Raw genomic sequence first — 24,505 nt, forward strand, 5'->3', positions numbered from 1 at the left:
GCACCATAGAAGGCAAGTAGTTGATCAACAATACTTTCATCTTGATAGCTTCAGCCCAATAAACCCAAGGAATGTTCCTAGCAAACATTAAGGCTCTAGTAGTTTCTAAAATATGTTTTCTTTTATGCTCAACTACCCCGTGTTGTGTTTAAGAGTATAGAGGCAAGGGTTTTATGTACCATCCCCTTTTCCTTGAAAACAATTTGCATTGATCAACTAATATATTCTCCCCGTAAATACAAGCAAATTATTTACAATTTGGTGGAAATATGGGTTTCAATCATAATACAATTATTTGAATATATCAAAAAGTTCACTTCTATGTCACAGGGACTCGGCAAAACAGATGCCGCACCCGCGTCGACGCGACGCGACGCGGGTGCGGCACCGGGTGCGGTCAACACGACCCTAGGTGTGGTCAACGCACCCAAGGTCATTTTTGTCCATTGTTTGGGCGTAAAAAAAAAATCCCCGATGAAAAGGAGGATTAGGGCAAATTTTTTTTTTGCCCTAATCTCTCCTCTCTCTCCCCCTGAGCTCGAGCTCTCTCCCATCGCCGCCCCAGCTCCGCCTCCCAGGCTCCTCCTCTCGGCTCCTCCTCTCCTTTCGCAGGTATGTACACTCTCACTCTCTTCTTGGGTCGGCAGGGGAGGGGCCGAGCACCCCCTTCCCTTCTCGCTCTCTTGTTGGGTCGACAGGGAAGGGGCCAAGCCCCCCCCCCCTCTCGGTCTCTTGTTGGGTCGGCAGGGGAGGGGCTGAGCCCCCCCTGCTCCCTCGTTTTTCGGCACAGGAGGGGCCGAACCCCCCCCCCCCTCTGGCTCTTTTTTGGGGTCGACCATTGATGTCTGCAGATGGGTGGCTCAGAATCTTGGTTCAGATAGGATCCTGCTTGTGGGTTCATCTGCTGATACGTTTTCTTGCTCTTCTCTACCTTGCATTTCTTTATTCTCACTTCTCAGTTGATTTGTCATGTGAAGTTTGTAGCATTAGCCTCTTTATTTTTCATAAATTGTGTTTTTAGATTGGATGGATTCAATGATATCCAAGGAAATTACGGGTATTTTCCTTTCTCTGTTGTGTCGATGTTTTTTTAATGTAGAATCTATGAGTTCAATTAGATAATGAGTGATTTTCGTTTTTGTTTTTTCCCTTGAGCTTGATGATATGGATGTGGGTGTTCCATGCAATTGCCTAGATGAACTCCTATGCTTGCGTGCATGGTTCATGTACAAGGATACTGAGTTTTGGCTCATATGTCATTTTAGGCCATATGAGTTCATGGTTTCTGTACATAGAATCATGTCCAGGAACGCGAAAGGAACTTGTAATGTTCATCAAGAATAGCATGCATTTCTACGAGGTTAAAATAGGACTACTGAGGGGATTCCAGTTTGTCTCTTGCCATGAACATAATTTGTGTCAGATGAAGTTTTATATTATGCTACAGTCACTGCACAAACACAAATGAATGGACAAACCAAGTTAAGGTAAATTGTCATTTCAAAAAAGAAGATTGTGGGAATTGGGTAGGCATGGTATATCCTAGATGCGTACAACTAGGGAGGGAATGAGAATCAAACTAAATCTGCACTATTGAGCCTGGAGCACTGAAGAGAAACATCACATACAAGGAATCCTCTTTGGTTCTTTTCACAGCTGAATGGAAGAACCTTTTCCAATTGCAATTGTGAGTAACCTTTTCTCAGACTGAGGCCAGGTGGGTGAATAGTACTAAAAGGCAATGATGAAATGGAAACACAAGTCAAATGCAATTGTTGCCATTTCATTTCTGATCTCCTGCATGCCCAAATTCTCCTTTCTTCTTTTGCCCTCTTTTATTCACCTTGTCTTCTTTATTCACCCATCCCGTTAGAGAAATGAAGGGAGATTTTGGAATACATTGAATTTATTTTTCTCTTATACCTTGATAGCCTTTTGCTGTCTAGCCTATCTTATATGCATGTGGGATTTATTTACACGCCTTGACATTTGTTGTGATAAGATTTTTATGAATGTTCATCGGCCTTCTTTTGAAGTTGCTTTCAATAATATTGTTACTTCTTGATGTAAACATAGTTTCCTAAGTACAAGTCCTCTATGTAACTAAGAGAGCAATCAAATATGTAATTGCTTTACTTATTTGATTGATAATTTGATATTTAGGTTGATATACTGCATGCATGATGAATCATATTATGACAATGTTAACTGTTAAATGTTAAACTGTTAAAACTTCAAAATTATATATATATATATATATATTTTTTTTACATTTTTGCCCCTACCGCACCCCCGCACCCGGGTTTTTTGGAAGTGCCGCATCCCCGCACCCGCACCCATGTGACATAGGTTCACTTCTATTTTTCATAAAATATATCCAAGTAAATTCTGTACAATCGTCAATAAAGGTAACAAAATAGGTGGATCTTCCTTTTGGCACAACTGGAGGTCTCCCACACAACTGAATATATAAGATCAAAAGCACTGACTTTGAACTGCTAGACACAGAAGGCAATGCATGACTTTTATCATATCTACAACTTTCACACTCCCTAACTAGATCAAACACTACAACTTTTGACTCCTCAAACAGACCAGTAGACAACATATATTGTGTCCTTGAACTAGGGGTGGCAATCGGGTCGGGTTGGCGGGTTGGTGGGTCGGGTCGGCAGGTTGGCGGGTCAGCATACCTCAACACGAACCCGACCCGTTTATTAAACGGGTCGACTGTGGCAAACACGAACCCGACCCATTTATTAAACGGGTAACTCGACACGACCCGCCTAACCCGTTTAATAAACGGGTCGGGTCAACACAACCCGTTTACACGACACGGGGACCCGTTTATTAAACAGGTCGACACGATAACCGATCCGAGTAACCCGACTGGCTTTCAGATTGATGAGTTAAACTAAAAGTCTAAAACTGCCAATTGATGAAACAGAATGAAAAGAGCTGACAGATTGAGTGCATCTTTCTGAACAATTCAAATGCTCACCATCACCACTTTGTCAAAGACACCATCAGAAAACCCTTGTATAATGTTTCTTCACAAAGTGGTGCTAAAATTCCAACCATACCGCAGTACTGCAAGGTAGAATCAGGCAATGTCAAAACAGCCAATACTATTGATCTGTTTCAAATATGGAATATCCTAGCTGGTATAAAGATGCATTTTCCATATAATCTGAACTATGGACAGGTAAATATGCAAGTATAATACTAAAGACCTGATGTTTGATGTACCAATAAATGGTAACAGCCACAACAAAGGATCAGCCTGAAACAACATAAATAGTAATTCTTACTCACACTGATGAATGTGAAAAGGGGTGGGATATATAGCCGTGTGCTTCAAATGGTTTTTCCCTTTTATAAAGATGGAAGGCAACAACAAAATATTTAAACCAAAAACATGCCACCAACGATAGGTCTACCACTAAGCCCAAACAGGCTGTAGGTAAAAAACAACTTAATCTGATACATTGAGTAACCAAACTGGATAGGGCAGCAAGCGCAGATTAGCTTGAGAGCATACACTAAAAAACCATAAAAGAAACCCTCAAATTCCAGCCAAAACAACACCAACAAAAGGAAAAATGGAATTTTAGGAGGAAAAACTAAAACCCTACAAAAGCCTCAACCCAATTTGAGAGAAACCCCATGGATGTGCATCCTCCGCAGTAAAAGATGCAGAGGCACTCGTAGCAGCCTGTTGTTGGTATTCCACTTGCTTGTGGACCTGTAAACGCAACTCAGCAACCCACAACGGAAGGAGGGAGAGGGGTGGATGCTGCAAGAAATAGAGAGAGAGACACCCAAAACAGAAGGAGGGAGAGCGGTGGATGATGTCGAGTGAGAAAGTGGTCTCGGACCTCTCGGCGTCTCGCAGCTCGCTATCGGCTGCGGCTAGGTAAGGAGCGAGAACTGGAAAAGTGAAAATGCTAACTTTAGGGTTAGAATCATATATATATAAAGTTATAAACGGGTTGCGGGTTGACGGGTTCGGGTAAACGGGTTGACCCGCCCGACTAACCCGTTTATTAAACGGGTCAGCCGGGTTGGCGGGTTGACATACCCCTAACACGAACCTGACCCGTTTAATAAACGGGTTAGGCGGGTTGACCCGTTTATTAAACGGGTTCATTTTTTCCAAACCCGAACCCGCCTAAGAGGCGGGTTGGCGAGTCGGGTTGGCGGGTCGTGTCAGGTTTTGCCACCCCTACCTTGAACCAGAGACATGACTGAGGCATTGATGCTACAAAATTGAGGAATCCAAAATTGTTGTAAACACACACACACACACAAAAGTGTTGATGACCATGGCCCATATGTGGATATCAACAATCACTATCAATTCGTACCCTCAAAAATCTGAAATTAACATTGTGATTTGATGTGATGGGTGTTTTTATATATTAAAAAATTATTTTCTTTATAAAATTAAAAAATGACCATGGTTGGTGGCAACTGAATAATTGACGCATTAAAGCACAATATAACTTTTGAATTTGTAAGGGTATAAATTTGCGGGCATTTTTTATATCAATGTATTGCCATGGAATTTAACAGCTCTCTCTCTCTCACACACACAATCTTTGTACACAAATTTTGTATCAATGAGTAAAATCTTACACATTTTCAGTAAATCTGACTGCACAAATAGACTTATCATGGTCCATTAACTCTTAAAATATAATTTGAACCATAATTTAAAATATTAAAATATATTTTGAAAAGGACAAAAAATGAATGGTCTAGATGTAATGAGATATTGCGGAAATATAAAAAGTGCTTACAAGCACTTACGATAATGAATAAAAGAGACAATATCACAAATCCACTAAGGGACAATACAAGCACAAGCCTTTAAGAAGGTAACAATATAAAAAGCCTCTTATTGAAAGAGAGAGAGCTCTCAAGAATGAGAAATATACAAAGGGTTCACCCCTATTTATACAAGAGGGAGAGGAGAGAAGGGATGGCCAAAGGCCTCAAAAGGAGAGCCCAAAAGGGGGCTCCCATAGAGTCGTTGGGAGCCCCCAACGGTCACCTTTTGTGACCGTTGGGGGCTCCAACGACTCTATGGTTGGAGCCCCTTTTAGTCCTCAAAAAATACAAATAAATTCTAAAAAATAAAAAATAAAATTACATTTTATCAAAACTCGAAAATAGTTGTTTTCTAAAACAACTATGTGAAATTACATAAATACCCCTATTGGGTATTGATGTAATAAATATATACAAATGTATATATATATACATTATATACATTTTAACACCCCCCCTCAAACTTTACGGGGAAATGACGGAAAGTTTGCCAACAAGAAACATGAAGCGAGGAGCCGGAAGAGCTTTAGTGAAGAAGTCCGCCAACTGATATTCTGAAGTGACATATGGTAGAGCAATGGTTCCTCGTAAAAATTCGTCACGAACATAGTGGCAATCCATTTCGATATGTTTTGTACGCTCATGAAAGGTATGATTGCTCGCAATATAGATGGCACTCTTGTTGTCGCAACATAATTTTGAGGCTTCGGTAATATCAACCCCCATGTCTTTAAGCAGACTGCGAAGCCATACAAGTTCCATTGACGTGGTTGTCATAGCCCGGTACTCAGCTTCAGTAGATGATAGTGAAACTTTCTGCTGCTTCTTGCATCGCCAGGCAATCAAAGAGTCCCCTAAAAAGACACAAAAACCAGTAGTTGAGACTCGATCATTGGGATTACCTCCCCAATCTGCATCAGTATAAGCAAGAAGATTCAAGGAAGAAGAGGAGGATAGAAATAGCCCTTTATTGATGGTATTCCGAATGTAGCGGATGATTCGGAGAACAGCACTCATATGCACAGTTGTAGGAGCATGCTGAAATTGGCTAACTAAGTGAACCGCATGGGCGATATCTGGTCCGGTGATGTAATAGGTAACAGACCGAATGAGTTGTCTGTAAGGTGTGGAGTCTTCCAGAAGAACCCCATCCTCCAACCGTAATTTGGCATTAATAACCTCGGGAGTCTCTACTTTCTTGTCATCAGAAATCCCAGACTTAGAACATATATCTGCAGCAAGCTTCATCTGTGACAAAATATATCCTCTAGAAGAATATGCAACTTCAATTCCAAGAAAATATCTAAGAAAACCTAAATCAGACATATCAAAATTATTTTTTAACATATTTTTAACATCAATAATACTATTTTGATCATTCCCAGTGATAATCATATCATCAGCATAAAGCAACAATATTACGATACTAGAACCTGCATTTTTAACAAAAAGAGCAGTGTCAGTATAACAAGAGTGAAATCCTAACTTTATCATGATATCACTGAAACGATCATACCAAGCCTTAGGAGCTTGTTTAAGGCCATACAATGCCTTCAAAAGCCGAATTGTTTGGCTTTGCTTAATATTAATTCCAGGTGGTGGATCCATGTAAACTTCTTCACTTAAATTTCCATTTAAAAAAGCATTTTTTACGTCAAGTTGATAAATAGGCCATTTTTTGGTTGATGCGACAGCTATTAAGGTCCTGACACTGGTCATTCGAGCTACGGGAGCGAATGTTTCTTCATAATCAATGCCATATTCTTGGGAGTATCCCTTAGCAACTAATCTAGCTTTATATCGTTCCAAAGAGCCATCGCTTTTAGTTCACTTTGAAGACCCAGCGACAACCAATAGGTTTTTTGTGAGAGGGTAGATTAACTATTTCCCAAGTATTAGCCTTTTTTAAAGCATTTAGTTCAACTTGCATTGCTTCAACCCAATGTGGTATAGATTTAGCTTGATTATAGTGAGCAGGTTCAAAATAAGAATGTAGGGTTATTAAGCACGCCCGATAGTTGGGGGTTAAGGAATCATAGGATACAAACCTATTTGGGGGTATTGATATTCTAGAAGAATGTCTAACTTGTGGTTCCTCAGTAGATTCAGAAATGTGAGAATATTTTTCGAGGGCACTAATAGGATTTTCTTGATTTCTTCTTGAGTAAACATTTATATTTGTATTACTATCATTTATATTTGAATCACTATCATTTGAGGGTGTTATATCAAGATGGGACACCTCACAAGTATCTTCTATGTTTTCAAGAAAATCTTCTTGTATGTCATCAATAAGATCATATAAGAATACATAATCAATTTCATTTGTTTCTTGTATTTTATCAAAGCCGTTTTCTTTTTCTAGAAATGTTACATCTTTTGAAACATATAGTTTATCATCCTTAAAATCATAACATCTATACCCTTTTTTATTTTCACCATATCCTAGAAAAACACATTCAATTGCTTTTGGAGATAACTTATCCCTTTTGTGTAACAGGACAAAACATTTGCAACCAAAAATACGAAGACGATTGAAATCGGGTGAAAGTTAAAAAAGTTTTTCATAGGGAGAAACATTTTTAAATTTAGAAGAAGGCATTCTATTGATTAGATAAGTTGAGGTTAGAAGGGCTTCGGCCCAAAACTTCTTTGGAATATTCCTAGAAACAAGTAATGTTCTAGCGGTTTCTATAATGTGTCTATGTTTCCTTTCCGCTAGGTCATTTTGTTGAGGAGTCCTAGGACATGACTTTTGATGGCAAATTCCATTTTGGGTTAAATAGTTTTGAAATTCATGAGATAAGTATTCACCACCGGAATCGGATCTTAAAATAAATATGTTATTTTGAAATTGATTTTGAATCTTTTTATGAAAATCTTTAAAGAAAGTAAATACTTCTAATTTATGACTAAGAAAATAAATCCAAACATACCGAGTAAAATCATCAATAAAAGTAACATAATATAAATAGCCCCCTTTAGACATAACCGGAGAAGGCCCCCAAACATCCGAATGCACCAATTCAAAAGGTCTTGATGAAAGAAAAGTTCTAGTTGGAAATGGAATAGACTTCATTTTTCCAAAAATGCAATCTTTGCAATTAATTTCTTTTTCCTTACAAAATTTGTTTCCAAAAGGAAATAGATACATTTTGGAATAACTTGGATGACCAAGTCTTTTATGCCAAGTTTCCATGTTTTTTTCTTGGACATAAGAACAAAAATGATTTGTAGGGAGATCGAGATGGTCCATATAATAGAGGTCTCCCTTTCTATGGCCTTGCCCAATCCGCTTCCCGGACCGGAGATCCTGCACAAAGCAACCATTAGATGAGAAAGATATTTCACATCCATGGTCGGCAATTTGAGAGACCAAAAAAAGGTTTAAGTTTAGTTTGGGAACAACTCTTGCTTTTGGAACACAAAAATTTTGAGAATCTTTAAAAGAGCCAATACTTGAAATTTTTAAAAAGGTTCCATCGGTCGTAGAGACACAAGAGTCCTTTAAATTGGTGCAAACATCAATAAGTGCATTTTTATGGGGGGTCATATGAAAAGAGGCTCCGGAGTCAAGGATCCAAGAATACGTACCGGGTGATGATGTAGAAGCAATAGCCGTACCCGATGTGGAGGAAGAAACTTTTAGAATTTGTTGGAGAGCCATAGATATTTGTCCAAGAGTTTCTTTGATGTCATTGTTCTTGCCTTCATCTTCTTTGGTGGTAGTTTCTTCAAGAGAGTCCACCTTAGGCTTGAAAGTTCCATTAAACTTTGAGCAAGCGGGTTTAATGTGACCCGGCTCATAGCAATGATGACAAACAATCACTTTTCTTCCTCCATTGTAGTTTCCTTGTTTCCCAAAATAAGGAGGTTTATAGGTTCTAACATTGTTACCCGGTTTTGATACGGCAAGTACTTCATCAACATGTTTACTCATGTCAAGCCTTGTCTCCTCTTGAGTGATTTCGGCAATAGCATCCTCAATAGGAAGAAAAATAGATCTATGGAGAAGTGAGGATCTCACTTGCTCAAATTTGGGACGTAGCCCAAAAAGGAATTGAAACAATCATTCTTGTTCCATTTGTTTTTGTCTTAAATCAATATCTTCCATAGAAACCCATTTTGGCTATAAAAGAGCCAATTCATCCCATAGTGGGTTTAGGGCACTATAATAGTCTTGAATGCTAGAATCACCTTGTTTGGTGGTTCTAATCTTTTCTTGCAAGAAATATGCTCTTGCAAGATCCTTTTGGATATACATACCCTTCATAAAGGACCAAGCCTCATTGGCTCTACGAAATTTAGCTATATTAGCACATACCTTAAGCTCAACATTGTTCATAAACCATGCAAGGATTTTTGCGTGATTGCTTTCCCAATCTTCCACTTCTTTTTTATGATTTTCAATGGCCTTGAGGCGAGCATCTCCTTCAAGAGCCTTTTCTTGACCTTCTTTGTCCTTTGTGAGCATAAGCTTAGGTTCCGGAACGGTACCCATGACATAACCCCAAAGTTTCTTTCCTTTGAGATTATTTTCCATTGTCGATGCCCACATCATATAATTCTTTCCATTGAGCTTGAAGGATAGGTCAATCTTTGCCTCCATGATGTTGCCAAGAAGTGAGAAGAGATCCAACAAATATGAAATACACGAACCACACCTTTCCTTCAAGAATCGAGTGGCTCTGATACCATGTAATGAGATATTGCGAAAATATAAAAAGTGCTTACAAGCACTTACAATATTGAATAAAAGAGACAATATCACAAATCCACTAAGGGACAATACAAGCACAAGCCTTTAAGAAGGCAACAATATAAAAAGCCCCTTATTGAAAGAAAGAGAGCTCTCAAGAATGAGAAATATACAAGGGGTTCACCCCTATTTATACAAGAGGGAGAGGAGAGAAGGGATGGCCAAAGGCCTCAAAAGGAGAGCCCAAAAGGGGGCTCCCATAGAGTCGTTGGGAGCCCCCAACGGTCACATAACGACTCTATGGTTGGAGCCCCTTTTAGTCCTCAAAAAATACAAAAAAGAATTCTAAAAAATAAAAAATAAATTACATTTTATCAAAACTCAAAAATAGTTGTTTTCTAAAACAACTATGTGAAATTACATAAATACCCCTATCGGGTATTGATGTAATATATATATATACAAATGTATATATATATATATTATATACATTTTAACACTAGACTCTAGATTGCACTAAAACGTAAATGTAAATATAAAAAAACGGTTTTCACATTCCCCATCAAGCATCCTAAAACATAATGGCCACAGGGGATAAGGAAGGAGATGAGCAGGGTAACTGATTATGTTCACTCATCAAATAATAAAAGGAAAAAGCAAGCTGCGCTTAGTTTGTAAACTCTGATTATAATCATCATACAAGGCTCCTGAAGTCCAATATGTTTTGATAAGATTGATACTAACAGATAACCACTCCAGAGATTCCAATAATGTACCACCAACCAACCCACATTATGTCTGGCATCAAAGTAATACAAAAGTAAGGAACAAAATAAAACATGGAAAGCGAACATGTAACAACAGGATAAAACCAAGGAGTCCATTCGATGGATAACCCTCCTTTCATACAAAATGAACAAAATGAAAGAGGAAAATCAAGAACCCCAGAAAATACTAGTAAATGATTGTTATGCATGAATAAGTCCTATATATATAAAATGGACTGACAATTTTTTTTCCTTCCCCACACTACAGAATTACAATGAACATAAAAACAATGTGATTATAACTTACCCAACGAGTTGTAGAAATTTCGTTCCAGCCATGTGTCACATCAGATAGATCCTTTAAAGTCGTCCCAACATATACCAATGCAAATGTTATAGGCTGCAAATGAAAACAAAAAACATCATTCATCTCAAGTGAGGAAAAACATTCAGCACAAAAAGGGAGAATAAAATAACATATTGATGCTTAACAGTAATTTGTGCACTACTATGGAATTTCAAGAAAGTATTGGAGAAGTCTGCCCAGAGTTACCAGTCGAGGAAGCGGGAGCGGGAAGCGATACGGGAAGCGGGAGCGGGAAGCGAGGCACTTTCAAAAATTTAGGAAGCGTGAGACAACTTAAAAGAAAATTCTGAACCGTCTCGGAAGCGAACCGGAAGCGAGGGGGAAGCGAAAAAAATGGAAAAAATGGGGAAGCGAGGGGGAAGCGTGAGAGAAGCGTGCTTCCCATAAAAGGGAAGCACACTTCCCAAAAAAGGGGGACGCTTCGCCTCACACTTCGGAAGCACGACGTTTTGCGCTTTCCCTTTTACCTAGGCGCTTCCAGTAACTCTGAACTGCCCTAGAGAATTCATCAAGGTCCAAAATTAGAAACTGAAGAATGTTTAAAGTTAAAAATCCTTCTTGTTGATAGTGTTCTTGCTATGAGCAAATATCAGTAGCACTCATCACCTCAATCTTTATTCAAAACAAATGTATAGATCACAGAATCTGGAAAAGAAACCCTCACTATTGCAATGAATGAGGTAGCAAGGGGTTGATGAGAATATTGCAGAAGAATCAAAGAAAGGCACAAAATGGAAGCCTGAGAAGGACAAAGAGAATCTGTTCCAAACTTGTTTCAGAGAGGTCCAGAAATCTAGAGACTAGAATAAACAATGCCATGTGTAACTGGTAAAAAGTTACATGGTTATGTTGACAGAGGCTCAAACATAGAATGGGTCTTTACTAAATCATGAGTGGCTTTTATTGAAGATCCAACAATATTTTCCCACACGCAATTTTTAACAGATGGTGGCAGCATCACATTTTAATTCTGCACATGCAGTGTAAATAAAAACTATCATCTTAAATGGTTTTGGCGTAGTATATATTTTTCTATCATGCTATTTTACATTTGATACAAAGTCAGTTTGTGGCGAACCTGACAATGGGAATGCTATCAGCTCCCTATCTTAGCCAAGTGGTATTGGATCCCCCCTTGTGAATCTTAACAAAAAAGTAGTGAGCAGTTCAATCACAAAGTTGCAAACTGACTAGTTTGTTTGTCAAGTCATACAAACTAGAAATGCATTCTTCTTTCTCAACTTATAAGAAAAATCTAGACCCTTGTTTGTATACACGCATGATTATTGCTTACATAAAAGCAGTGGCTATTTCTATTACCTACTTTTTCCCTCAATAGTAGGTGATCAAGCCCAATGTCTCAACAAAAGCAGGTATTTGAGACATAAGGTGGAAATTTTCAAATTGAATATCCAAAACAAAGATCTAAACCTGTCAGAACAATAAGTTGAATTTAACAAGAGCCTTTCTCTCCAGGAAAGGCAGTTGAGCTTTGAACACCAACAAAAAGAAAAGCATAAATTTTCTTGATGACACCATATTCATGCAAATAACTATGTTATATTAAATGAAAAAAGAAAAACATTTACATAGCGCTCAGAAGGTACATACATACATATATATATATGTGTGTGTGTGTGTGTGTGTAGAAATCATAGGTGCAAGTTGTACCGACTCAATCTAACCACATAGATGTGTTCACCATGGTTTGTTTGCTAAGGATCAAGCCTTGGATCGTGCCTTTCTGATGTAAAACATCATTTTTTTAAGTTATGTAATTTTGGCACATTCTAGGCTGTTGATTTTTTTACCCCTTTAAAAACCTAATCACTTGTCATAATCACATGATTCCAAACAAGTTTCCTACTAAACAAACCATGTAGATCACATCCATAACATTTGATCTACAAAAAATTTGTAAACTTTTGAAGAAAAGAGTAATTTCTACTCACTAGCTCCTTACTTTCATTAGTAGTGAATATATATATATATATATGTGTGTGTGTGTGTGTGTGTGTGTGTGTGTGGAGAGAGAGAGAGAGAGAGGCATACCATCATTCCCAACCATGAAGCCACCATGTACTCACCCACACTGACAGGAGTTACAGACAAGAGGTAGTTCAACATATTGAAAGGAAGTAAGGGAACAAGACGGAGCAGTAGTACTATCTGCAGAAGTGAAACAGATAATGCAACATCAGTCTGTGTCATCATATCAATGCAAGAAAATTGGAGCTAAAATGCTACAAAAGCAGAAGAGAACAAACATCAAATATTAACTTGTGTCACATGGACATTCAGCATTTGCACCGTGTCAACATAACACAATACAAAACTTGGACACAGCAGAACATTTCATGGACACAGACAAACCATTGTTGGACACAAACAACATTGTTTCATAAACCTTATATATTTCCTTTTGTGTTCGTGATTACTTATTTTGTATTCACTTGTGTTCCTTTTCTTTCAAAATTTATCATTGATTACGTTACACTTCAATTTCAACTCAGATTTACTATTTGATGTTTTTAATTATAGTCACTTAGAATTGTTGTACAAAAGATTACATCTAAGATGATATTCATGTTTTATTGCATCTGTGTATGTAAGGCCACGCCCCCATATCCTATTTTTGAGAACTGCCATGTCGTATCAAGCATATTCACAGCATTGCCCATTACCACATCCATATCCATGTAAAGAAGAATATGACAGAAAGAAAACCTAGTTGTGGTTCATTTCAAATAACCATAACATTTGAAGTATATTTCATCTTTTCAAGATGAAAGTTCAGATATCTACAAACTGTTTCAGCAGGTCAGAATTGCCGGAGTTTCTCTATTGATTTTCCCATTTCACCAGGTGCACAATTTTAAGTGAAGATGGATTTGGCCAGTCTCCTAAATATCAATTTTGAGTTAGAAGAATAAAAATTCACCTTTTTGATAAGAAAATAAAAAAATACCATTTGTAAAGTGTTCATTTTCAGTAACTGCTATTCCTTAAAGTCAGGCATTCCTCTAATATAATAATGGCAGATCAACCAATAATTAACAAAAAGACTCAGTTCAACAAAGGAAAAAATTCAGGAAAATCTGAAACAATAGGAAAGGAATGGCTAACGGAAATGCACCAGTCAAAATTCAATGTGCTGGAAAATTATGTAACACCCATAGTCACAAATATTGGTCTCGGCAAGGCAATTTCTCATGATAATATAGGTTTAGTTGATAAATCTCGGGAAAAACTCGGTGCTTAAAAGATTTTAAAAATACAAAAAAGTTTGAAAGAAGAAAAATAACATGTTTAGATAATAAAATAATAAAAGAAATAAAGAAATAATATAAAAGAAAGAAGAAAAACGTAGTTAAGATATAGAAAAGAAGTAAAAAAGTAAAAGATAACTCATGATATTGTGATATTATCGCGATATATATAAATTTTTTATATTTTCAAAATATCGTGATATTTTCAAAATATCATGATATTTTCAAAATATCGTGATATTTTCAAAATATCGTGATATTTTCAAAATATCGTGATATTTTCAAAATATCGTGATATTTTCAAAATATCGTGATATTTTGCCTTTAATATCGTTTTATGAATTTACAGCCATAGTATTGCTATATTTTCAAAATATCACCTATATATGTGACTATGGTAACACCATGAAAGGGTTATTGTTTATTCAGCGATTTGATTTCAGTTGGTGGCTCTAGTAACTCATCATATACAAAGAAACTAACACTTAGATTCAAATATCTGAAAAGCATAGAAATTAAAAGCATGGAAGAGAGCAACCATAAAACACATTTGTATATGGTGGAGAAGACCATTTTATAATGCAAAACTACAGAACAAGTATAAAGATGTAACTATTGATAGCAGACTTCTTGTGATGTTCAGATAAAAAATGCAGAATTCTGCTAACTTCTGTTCTAAATTTAGAGGAATTGATTGGCAAGAGATCTCTGGTTTGAATTGCACTGTGGAGTATCCTAAAGCTTCTCTATCAGCAGAAAGCACAAACAGCAAATTGACTATCAATAATGACAAAAGAATGAAAGAAAACAAAACAAATGACCATGTAATGAAAAGTATGCATACAAAATTCAATTCCATTAGTAAAGGTTTCCCAAACCTTAAATCCTGATCTCTGAATTGCAATATCTACAGCCTGAAACTGTGGATAATCTTTTAACTTTGCAATAACGAAGGGCTTTCCGATCTGCATGAATTACCAGCATAAGAAATGGCCCACCACAGGAGAAAAAAAGGCAGCAGATATCCAATTACAGGAAGAGAGTAAATTTACACTGCACGGGGACAAACTATTGTAAAGCAAACATAAAATATACACATATGCAAAACATTAACTCATGCCGCTGCCATCAGAATGAGCAAACCCTCTTTTATGAAAAGAAAATTGACATTCCAATTAAAAGATGAAGCCACCCAACCTGTCAAAAATGGTCGCAGGAAAAGGACTAGGCAAGAAAAGTGGCGACATTTACAAAAGATAGCCAGATCTTTATATTGTGATAAGAAGAAACCTCATATATGAGATGTAGGTCATTTTTATCATCAGACTATTCACCATCTTTAAAAGGTTAGCAGAAGGCCTTCCTATAAAAGACATCTAATCTATGTCATTGACCACATATTGTGCTCACCTCACACCTCATACATGAGATGTACGTCACTTTCACCATCAGATTATTCATCAGTGTTAAAGCAGATTTTTTTTTGTTCAGTCCTATGTCAGTTCATGTGGAAGACCCAGAATGATTTTCTTTTTTGGTTCATATCGCCGACCCCAATTGTTTTGGGATGAAGGCGTAGTTGTTGTTGTTGTTGTAGTCCTATGTCAGTTCATGTGTGCAATATCCAGATTTGAATGCACGTGCATATTCTGTAAAATACACTGATGAGGTAAACTATGAACTTGTATTGAAAATTATAATAATGTGTCCTGTTTTGCTGAACATAAAAAGGAAGTGTTCCAAGATGGAATATAAAAAGAAAAAAAGAAAAGAAAAAAAAGGGCCTCAGGCTGCTGCCTGACAGCCACATCGACAGCTTCAAGATAATAAGGTTCAGATACAAACCGTTCTACCAAGAAAGAATGCTGCTGTTGCACCAATGGTAGCACCAAGAGAATCTGCAATAAAGCCCACAGGCAACCCAAAAAGGTAGCCACCTCCCAGCTGAAACATTTGAAGACAGTTACATAATAAATATATGTCAATTTTACATGAAGACCAGCTGTCACAATGCTTGCATAAAAACACATGCAAAGTTAGTTCAGTCAAAAAATGCACACAAACATAAGAAAAATTAAAAATTTAATGTAGCAGCCTTGTAAACAAAATAAAATGATAGGGCACAAGCCGCACAACATCCACAACAACAACAACATTATAGTCATTGTTACTATTGTAGTTCTTGTTCTCATTGTTTTCATATTGTTGTTACTTGTTAATAGTTATCATTCATTTGGATCCCTTGTCAAAGAAGTACCTAAAAGATTCCATAAAATAAGGCCCATTCTGCCGATAAAAAAAAGGCCCTTTCCAACCAAACAAGTGAAAATAAATCATAAGTGATAGATTGCATTAGAGGTCATGGACTAACCTGAGCAAATACAGAGATGCTATTAAGATATTATCACATTAAACTCAATTTTGCACAATCATATGGATGCAGGCGTCTAAAAAACTGGTTCTCTATGTGAAACAGTGGCCAAGGCTCCAAAGCATAGACAAATGTATGCTAAACAGACACAAATACAAATTTCTTAGAATATCATGTCCATTTTTCGACATGATGATACAGGCACAAATTTCAGCTGCACACAAACACACACACACACACAACCTACACTGGGATGTTGCCCAAGGGATGTTCATCACTTCATCCAATGCTCTTCCCTCAGCTTAATGCTGTCATTAACAATGATCTCATCTAACTTATCCTGTGGATTTTATCTGCCAGAGAGGCTGGAAAAGTTCAGGGGACACCCAGTAGAAATCCTTCCAAGTTAACCAAGATTAACATTGGAATGTGACAAAAATTTAGCCAGGTTTCTTGTATTAAACCTATCTCTAGTGACAAACATATCTCTTGGGCACCCAAAAAAGGTAAATTTCAGCATCTTCCAAATATTTGTTTGGATCAAGACTAGGGTTACCGGAAACACTATTAGCATTGGGGAAGTGTGCTTCCCCCGAAACGCGGCCGTTCCGAAATGCATGGGGAAGCACACCTTTAAAATGGGAAGCTCACTTTCTATTTAAGGGAATCGTAATTCCCAGAATTAGGAATCGTGTTTCTTATTATTTTTGTGCTTGGAGACTTTTACCTTTTATTAACTGTTTTTTTCAAAAAATAAAAGAAATCAAGCTTTTTTAAAAAGGAAAAATGGTCATTTTCAAAAATTTGTGAAAAAAAAAACAAATCGAGTAGGTCTCTCTCTCTCTCTCTCTCTCTCTCTCTCTCTCTCTCTCTCTCTCTCTCTCTCTCTCTCTCTCTCTCTCTCTCTCTCTCGGCGTCGTTGGCGATCTTCGACCTCCGGCGATGGGTGTCCACAGGTACGCCTCTCTCTCTCTCTCTCTCTCTCTCTCTCTCTCTCTCTCTCTCTCTCTCTCTCTCTCTCTCTCTCTTCGACTCTCGCTCTTTCTGTCTCTCATTCTCTCTCGCTCTGACTCTCTTTCTCCCTCTCTTGCTCTCTCTGTCAATTTGTCTCTTCCTCTCTCTGTCTCTCACTCTCCCTCCATCTCTCTTATTTTGTAATAGTGATTTTTTAGGGAGAGTCACGGTGATAATGCGACTGCTTGTAGAATCTATAAGGCCAAATTGTTGTATGGCCATGCATAAAAAGTCTGAAGACTTTGAACACAGTCAGCCTGCTTCAGATATAAAGGCTCGTATCTGTATTTTTTTCCCAAGTTGTTAATGAATGCTTTCTTTTATGATATATCTTTTCCTAATCCATCTTTCATATATCCTTGAAATGAATCATTTGAAAGGCAGAAAAACAGTAGGAAGCTACCTTATATGCAAGGAGTAAAAAATTGCAAAATCAAGGAATTAGGTGCATTCATGGAATTGAAAAAGAAATTCTGATCCTTATCATGGAATTCTGATTGTTGTTGTTATTATTATTGTTATTGTAAGTGTGGCAATAAAATAAAAAATGAGCTGGGGTTGGACATATTTGATAGCAGTTTCAGTATGTTAGAGATACATGTATTGTTTATTAAATGCTTGCAACAGGATGCATTTGTCAAATGGTTGCACTTGCATATATGATTAAGGTTTTGAGATTAACAGATCAACTTTAATGTTATCTACTCGTGTTTTATTCTGTCAATAATAACATAAATCTTATATTTGGGTAAATTAGGAAAAATATAATTACAAATTTTCACTTTTCCTATTCGCTTCCCTTTTGCTTCCCACTCGAATCCTAGGTCACTTCCCTCTTTGTTTCCCATTTGAATCCTGATTCGCTTCTGGTTTGATTCCTAGGTCGCTTCCGGTTCACTTCTCTTCTCGCTTTCGAGACAATTCTTTGGTTCGCTTCTAAGTCATTTTGTGCTTCCTGCTTCCTAAATCTTTAGAAGTGCCTCGCTTCCTGCTCCCGCTTCCTTGACTGGCAACTCTAGTCAAGACTTGGAGAGCATTCTAATTGGAGTTCCTCTAACAATCACATTCTAGTGTGTAACAGCAACCCCAAAGCACTTGCATTGCAACCACACCGAGGTCCAAAGTTATCTAAGTTTACAAAGAAAAACTTAAAAAAAATAAAAGAACTTATAATTGTATGACTATATATATCCACTCTCACACACATGTTTTTTTTCAAATTGCCGTGTCACACCCTTCGCACCCACACCTGCACCCATGTGACATAGGTTCCGATCCACGGCCAGCCAACACATCAGACAAAAGACCAGATTCTGCAGCAAAAGATATCCAGGGTTGTGTATACACCACAATTCCTTGAGGTAGTACGTTTTTGAGCCAAAGAAACATAAAATATTTATTGAAAAGCTAAATAGATGATATTGTGGAAAAAACATGGGAGGAAAGACTCTTATTGGTGACTTGCAATGGAGTCACATCCTCCTCAAAACTAATAATGACACTAAACTTACAGCATAGGGCTCCAAAAAGAAACAAAAGAAGGCATTCCATACTTACAGTAAGTATTGAAGCTGGAACTGCTAGCACTGTAAGAGGTATGTATGCAACAGCTCTGCATAGTTTACAACAGGAGTTAGTGATTCACAGCTTAGGACAAGGATCAGTGCATGTTGCATGCCTAAAAGTGTTATTTTTAAAATTATATATAATCCACCCAAGAGTTGGTCAGACATGCATCCATGAGAACTGCTGTAGAGGAAGAAAATGAAAAGCAGTGATTAGCCAAAAATTTAATATCCATATTAAACGCTAGAAGAAAGTGCAAGAGCACATTCAAGGGACATCTGAAACTGGGAATAAGAGCAATGTTTGCCAGATTGCCAGTGGTTTAACAGGAATTCAAACATACAAAAGTGTTTTAAAATAATCTTTTAAGATGTGATAATGAGTAATGACTAATTACAGATGTTGTGCTATGAGTAATGGCTGATTACAAGGATTTACCACCCAAGCATACAACATGCCAAAAAAATGCAGAATAAAGTGAGCAAAACTGGTTAAATGTGTCATTCAGCATCTTAAGAATATGTATAAAGATGCACAACTTAGGCACAAAGCGTACATGCATAAAAAAATGAATGCATTTAATGCATGCACTGTGTGTGCAAATTAGCAACCAAAAAATCTTTTTGTGCTGATGCATTTGAGCCAGAAAGAGAAAAGGGAGGGATGGAGAGGAAGCAGTGTGGTTTTTTCTGAAAATTGGAACTTACAGAACAAGTGGACCCCAAGGACCAAGACTCTGCTTTACCCAAACCAAGAAATCCTTCAAAATCTGCAGCAAATGCCTTCTTATTTAGCAAGACTGGTAGAAGATATACAAGGCCCAAAATGTTACAAAGTAAAAAGCTGAGCTGATAAAGGATCCATCATATAAACACAAAAAAGATTTTTTTTCTATAAATAGCAAACAGCAAGCTAACAAATCAATGTCACTTTCTTCCAAAAACTAACAGCCAAAAATGTGAGCCAGATAAACACCACATGGTTTCCCTGTCAAGGTGAAACATAGTTCCTCATTCCACCTCCAATAATGAATATGATAACAGTCACAGTCATGATGCCACCTTGTGACACTAGGTCAAGAAGATACATACTTATTGTTTATCTTTTTCCTTTATGATACCCAAGTTGGGGAGTAGGCCACCAGTGGTGCTCGATATTATGATGAATATGAAACTCTGACCAGAAATCACAATCCAGTGGAAAAACTCAAGACATTAAGGCAAGGTTGAAAATCAAAGACATCTCTGGCTGATTACCAAACAAAGTGAAAGGTCAGTGATGCACAAAGTTGAACATTGAGGTGCCATTACATTTTAATGTAAGCTAAAACATTTTTATGTCCCCATGAGAAAGGGGAAAACATGACAGGCGAAAGAGTTTGTAAATGCTCGAACTGAACTTTAAGACCATAATCATCTACAACTTTGCATGCCGAATTCAAGGATAAGAATGAATAGCGAACTACCCACAAAAGATAGCCCAAGCACAAACCCATTCCCCGGAAGACAAAACACATAGCTAACATTCTGCTGTTTGCACAAACATATAAATTGCAATCGACCATTCACATAATCAAAGCAAATGATACCAGAGAGACAATTGCCGTTCTCTTCCCATCATCACCCACAATAAAAAAGAATCCCAACTTCTCCAATTAATCGTCAAAAGCAATCACAGAAGACCAGTTCTACGCCGACAATTCAAAATGAACTAAACACTCATCAAAGAAACGGCAATTAACATCAAATGAGGCGAAAGAACCCAAAACTCATCCCAACTTACGCAATCAGATCCAAATTCCCAACAAAGAAGAGAAACGAAAGAACCTCTAGGCACAAGCAAACCACAATACTCTCAAAAGTCAAAACCTAACCTACACTAACGCAAACAAGAGGATAAAAGAGAAAGAAAAAGCAAAAGGAATTGAACCCTTAATCAGATCACCCAAGTCCAAACAAATTCAGATAAGAAAGAAAGAATCAGAGAAATCGCCAATTCTGGAAGAAGGGGAATTACCATAAAAAAACTCCCAAATGGGTTGGTGGGTGATCGAGAAAACGACCCAAAACGTCCCGCAATGTAGAGAAATTGAGCAAGAAAACACGAAGGAGAGGTTTTTATCGTTTTACCTTGTCGATGGGGAGGGTGAAGAAGGCGGTGGTGATGGCGGCGAGGAGGAGGAGGAGGAGGAGGAGGCGAAGGGCGGAGGGCCAGGAGAGGGAGAAAGCCATGCTGGTGAGCCTGCAGTCCTCGTCGTCGTCGCCACCACCACCGACGGCCTGCCTCCACGATGCCCTCCACCTCAGCCCACCCTGCGAGGTTGCCTCTCGCCTCCAAATAGCTCAACCCCACCACCCCAAATGTCCCCTTACTACTAGTGACCACCCAAGAAACAAGGTGCCCCCAATTTTCTCTCTCTCTCTCTCTCTCGATTGATAGAAGAATGAGTGGAAGATGAAAGAGAAATATAGGGTTATTAGCAAACAAATCAATCCATCAATCACGCAACTGCTATCTCACCCTCATTTGGTTCCACCATATCTCTCTCTCTCTCTCTCTCTCTCTCTCTCTCTCTCTCTCTTTCTCTCTCTCTCTCCAATATAATAACTATGCCTTGACACTTGAATGAGTTTTAAAAATAAGCCTTTGGAATCAATTTGGTTCCACTCATCACATGTGTCATACCCCTCTCAGATCGTATTGATCTAAGTTGTTTTGATCAAATCTGGCATCACGGATGGATTTAGTACGATTGATTTAATAAGATTTGACCCTTGACTCGTATTTTTTTTTACGTAAAAATATGTTTTTTTAATCTTACAATTTTATATTATCTCAATCACTGCTTTTTTTGAATTACTAAAAAAATTTACAAACAAGTTCCAACTTGACAATTCAAATGTTGATCTTTGATAAATGAATGATGTAAATAACATTTGTGGAGTCTGATTCATCAAAACAAATCTCAAATAAGGCATGAAGATAGGGATGACTTAGGAGATGTGTAATCAGACTTTTCTCATATATTTAGCCATTTTTTAATTTTTGGTTTTTTAAATAACTGGCAGCATTTTGGTCATGGGTACTTGAGATTTGTGTGTTTCTTGGTATTGTGGCTTATTTGAATAAAAATCACGCAGGTTCCATGGGACCTGCCTCTGCACATGGATGGTGTCAGGCTGCATTTTTTTTTTGCTTTACAGTAGGACTGTGGAGCCCCACAAGGGTTTGGTGCAGTGGAAGGAGGGTTGGCTACTAGACTGGGTGGTAAGGGTTCCATTTTCATGAGCATCAACCCCTTTCATTAATGAAAGCAAGGGATAAGTCTTTACTCAGACTAATGAGCAAGGGCGTAGCTAGGGGGGGTCCCAAAACAGTAATTTTTTTTTGTTTTTTTGTTTTTAAAAGCTCAGTCCTAGCCCAGCCCTGATTCCATATGAAATAGATTTTTATCCATTTTTGTAGCCCAGTCCAGTCCTAGCCCGGCCCTGACTGCAGCAAATAGTTTGATTTGTCCATATGAAATAGATTTTTATTAATAATTGTAGCCATTTTTTATTTTATCTTAAAAAAAAAAATCGGGGGCGCTGCCCCCGAACCCCCGGCTATCACACGAATAAAAACTTTTTTCCTACACCCCTGTTTGCCCCCCCACCCCCCTCACATGAATCCTAGCTACGCCCCTGCTAATGAGGCAAGGAGTGCACCAATGCCACTAGTCTTTGATTCTAAGGGTGGTTTTCCTGTCTTTCATAAAAAAAATGGTGGGTCCATGGGACCCACAATTCGATCAGCATCGACCGCCAGATCCTGAGTACTGGACGGTCGGGATCAGAGGGAGTTCCTCAAGCAAAGGAAGATGGTCTATGTAGCAATCCATATGATGTTTTTAGTGGACCGACCCTCTTTTTTTTTTGGAGTTGGCCGAGACTGACAAAGAGGTCAAAAGGTTAGACTGGGGTGGGTTCAAATGGGATTGGTTTGGTTGGGTGACTGTCATCTACCAATGATTGTTTTGCACTAATTTCGTAAAGACTACACGTTATATGCAGCATCGCTGCATGGTAAGCATGCAGCGACCTGGTTGACAGTCGCTCATCTTAGCATTTCCTGTGATGGCCGATGGGTGTGGTATCCATCTAAAAAAATGTTGAGATAGATGGTTATCAACAGTAGATCTGCATTCTAAGCATACAGCGCTGCTGCATAAAAAATGACCTTTTGGTAAAAAGACTTAGCATTATATGCAACATTACTGCATAGCTGGCATGCAGCGTCTTACCCGACAACCATTCATCTTGGCATTTCTCGAGATAGGTGCATTGTTCATGTGAAAAAATGTTGAGATGGATGGTCAGCAATAATGAGCATAAAAAATGGTTTCTTGGTAAAAGGCCTTTCAAGGCTCTGTTTGAGAGCCGAACGCGAGATGAGGAATTCAGTTTCCCAAATTACAAGGGTGATGTTTGTTTTGGTCCTTTTAGAGAATATGAGATTGTTTACCCTTTTCATTTGCATCCAAATGGAATTTGGCAAATACCATTTCTAGTGGTGGTAGCTGTCAATTCCAAGAATTGATAGCTTTCACTTTGGAGATATATATATATATATTCACTAGAATACATTTGCTGGAAATATAGTTTACCATAGTGTGAACTATGTATTTTTTATGGCTTTTTCGCAAATCTAACCTTATAGTTGTGTTTGGCACGGTCAGTTTGCTAGGAATCGGTTATCTGATCATATATTCCCAACAAAAAACACTTTTTTGATGCTCGAATATTTACACTAATTCTCAGTCACCGATTTTCAAGCCTTAAAAAATCATGTTTATGCATCGTAATTTGCCGAGAGCTCGTGCTCATTCTCATAAAACTGAGCATGTAGACTGCATCCGTATAATGAGATTTAAAACAACCCACAAAATTTCCGCAAGCAAACATATTATGGTGAATATATATATATATATATATATATATAGAGAGAGAGAGAGAGAGAGAGAGAGAGAGAGAGAGAGTATGAAAATTGGTCCTGACCTTGGGAACTGACCGAATCTTGAAGGATGAACTTCCAGTTTGGGTTCTTAATCTCCATGTTAATGTATTTCTGATTTTTACCCATATCTTAGTTTTATTGGTGGCTGTCCACCAAACCCCAACACGAATATTAAAAAATATAGTGACATTATTTTCAACTTGAACCAGCTTATTGATAGGCTGATAGCTTGATTTTTTTTTTCATAATTAGATAAAGCCCACACCAATCACTTGTGAGCTCATTCGTGTAAAAACGTCAAGCCCCCAAGCACAATAGCATCCATGCTGCTCCCTTTAGCTTGGTGACATTCACATCAGATGAGTTTAGTTCAAGCACTTAGCAAAGTTAAAAAAACAAAGTTGTTGATTTAATTTCTTATTTATTTGCCACATTACCATTACTTATTAAAAAGATATGCTTCGAATTGAATTAATTTCTGTTTTTTTTAGGGCAAGAAATTTTCTATTAGTAAATGATAGAGTAGGAAGCATCATGGAAACGAAGTCAGACTACATTGTAGGACGAAGAATTGAACTAATTTCTGTTATGGGATAACTCATAACAGAAAGAATCAACCTACTA

The 24,505-nt window shown here is 37.7% G+C and overlaps 1 protein-coding gene across 3 annotated transcripts in view; it reads right to left on the bottom strand.

The window, feature by feature from the left end:
* Window positions 1-21,323, bottom strand: part of LOC149851309 (SNARE associated Golgi protein family) — a 29,294-nt gene extending 7,971 nt beyond the window's left edge. Inside the window, exons 1-8 of one of the 3 annotated variants that reach the window (XM_089999982.1) lie at window positions 21,016-21,317; window positions 19,594-19,655; window positions 18,878-18,932; window positions 15,781-15,879; window positions 14,814-14,900; window positions 12,719-12,835; window positions 10,607-10,699; window positions 3,002-3,090 (exon numbers count right to left, since the gene is read on the bottom strand). In XM_089999982.1, the coding sequence (XP_089856108.1) occupies window positions 3,004-3,090; window positions 10,607-10,699; window positions 12,719-12,835; window positions 14,814-14,900; window positions 15,781-15,879; window positions 18,878-18,932; window positions 19,594-19,655; window positions 21,016-21,117 (702 nt within the window). In that variant the 5' untranslated portion in view covers window positions 21,118-21,317 and the 3' untranslated portion in view covers window positions 3,002-3,003. Of the gene's footprint in view, window positions 1-3,001; window positions 3,091-10,606; window positions 10,700-12,718; window positions 12,836-14,813; window positions 14,901-15,780; window positions 15,880-18,877; window positions 18,933-19,593; window positions 19,656-21,015 lie in introns of all 3 variants that reach the window. The other 2 variants (XM_089999964.1, XM_089999973.1) reach the window with 2 other exon arrangements.
* Between the last annotated feature and the right edge of the window lie 3,182 nt (window positions 21,324-24,505).

This window comes from Nuphar pumila, chromosome 1, assembly GCF_984573655.1.
Source record: "Nuphar pumila chromosome 1, dmNupPumi1.hap1.1, whole genome shotgun sequence".
NCBI classification, from domain to species: domain Eukaryota; kingdom Viridiplantae; phylum Streptophyta; class Magnoliopsida; order Nymphaeales; family Nymphaeaceae; genus Nuphar; species Nuphar pumila.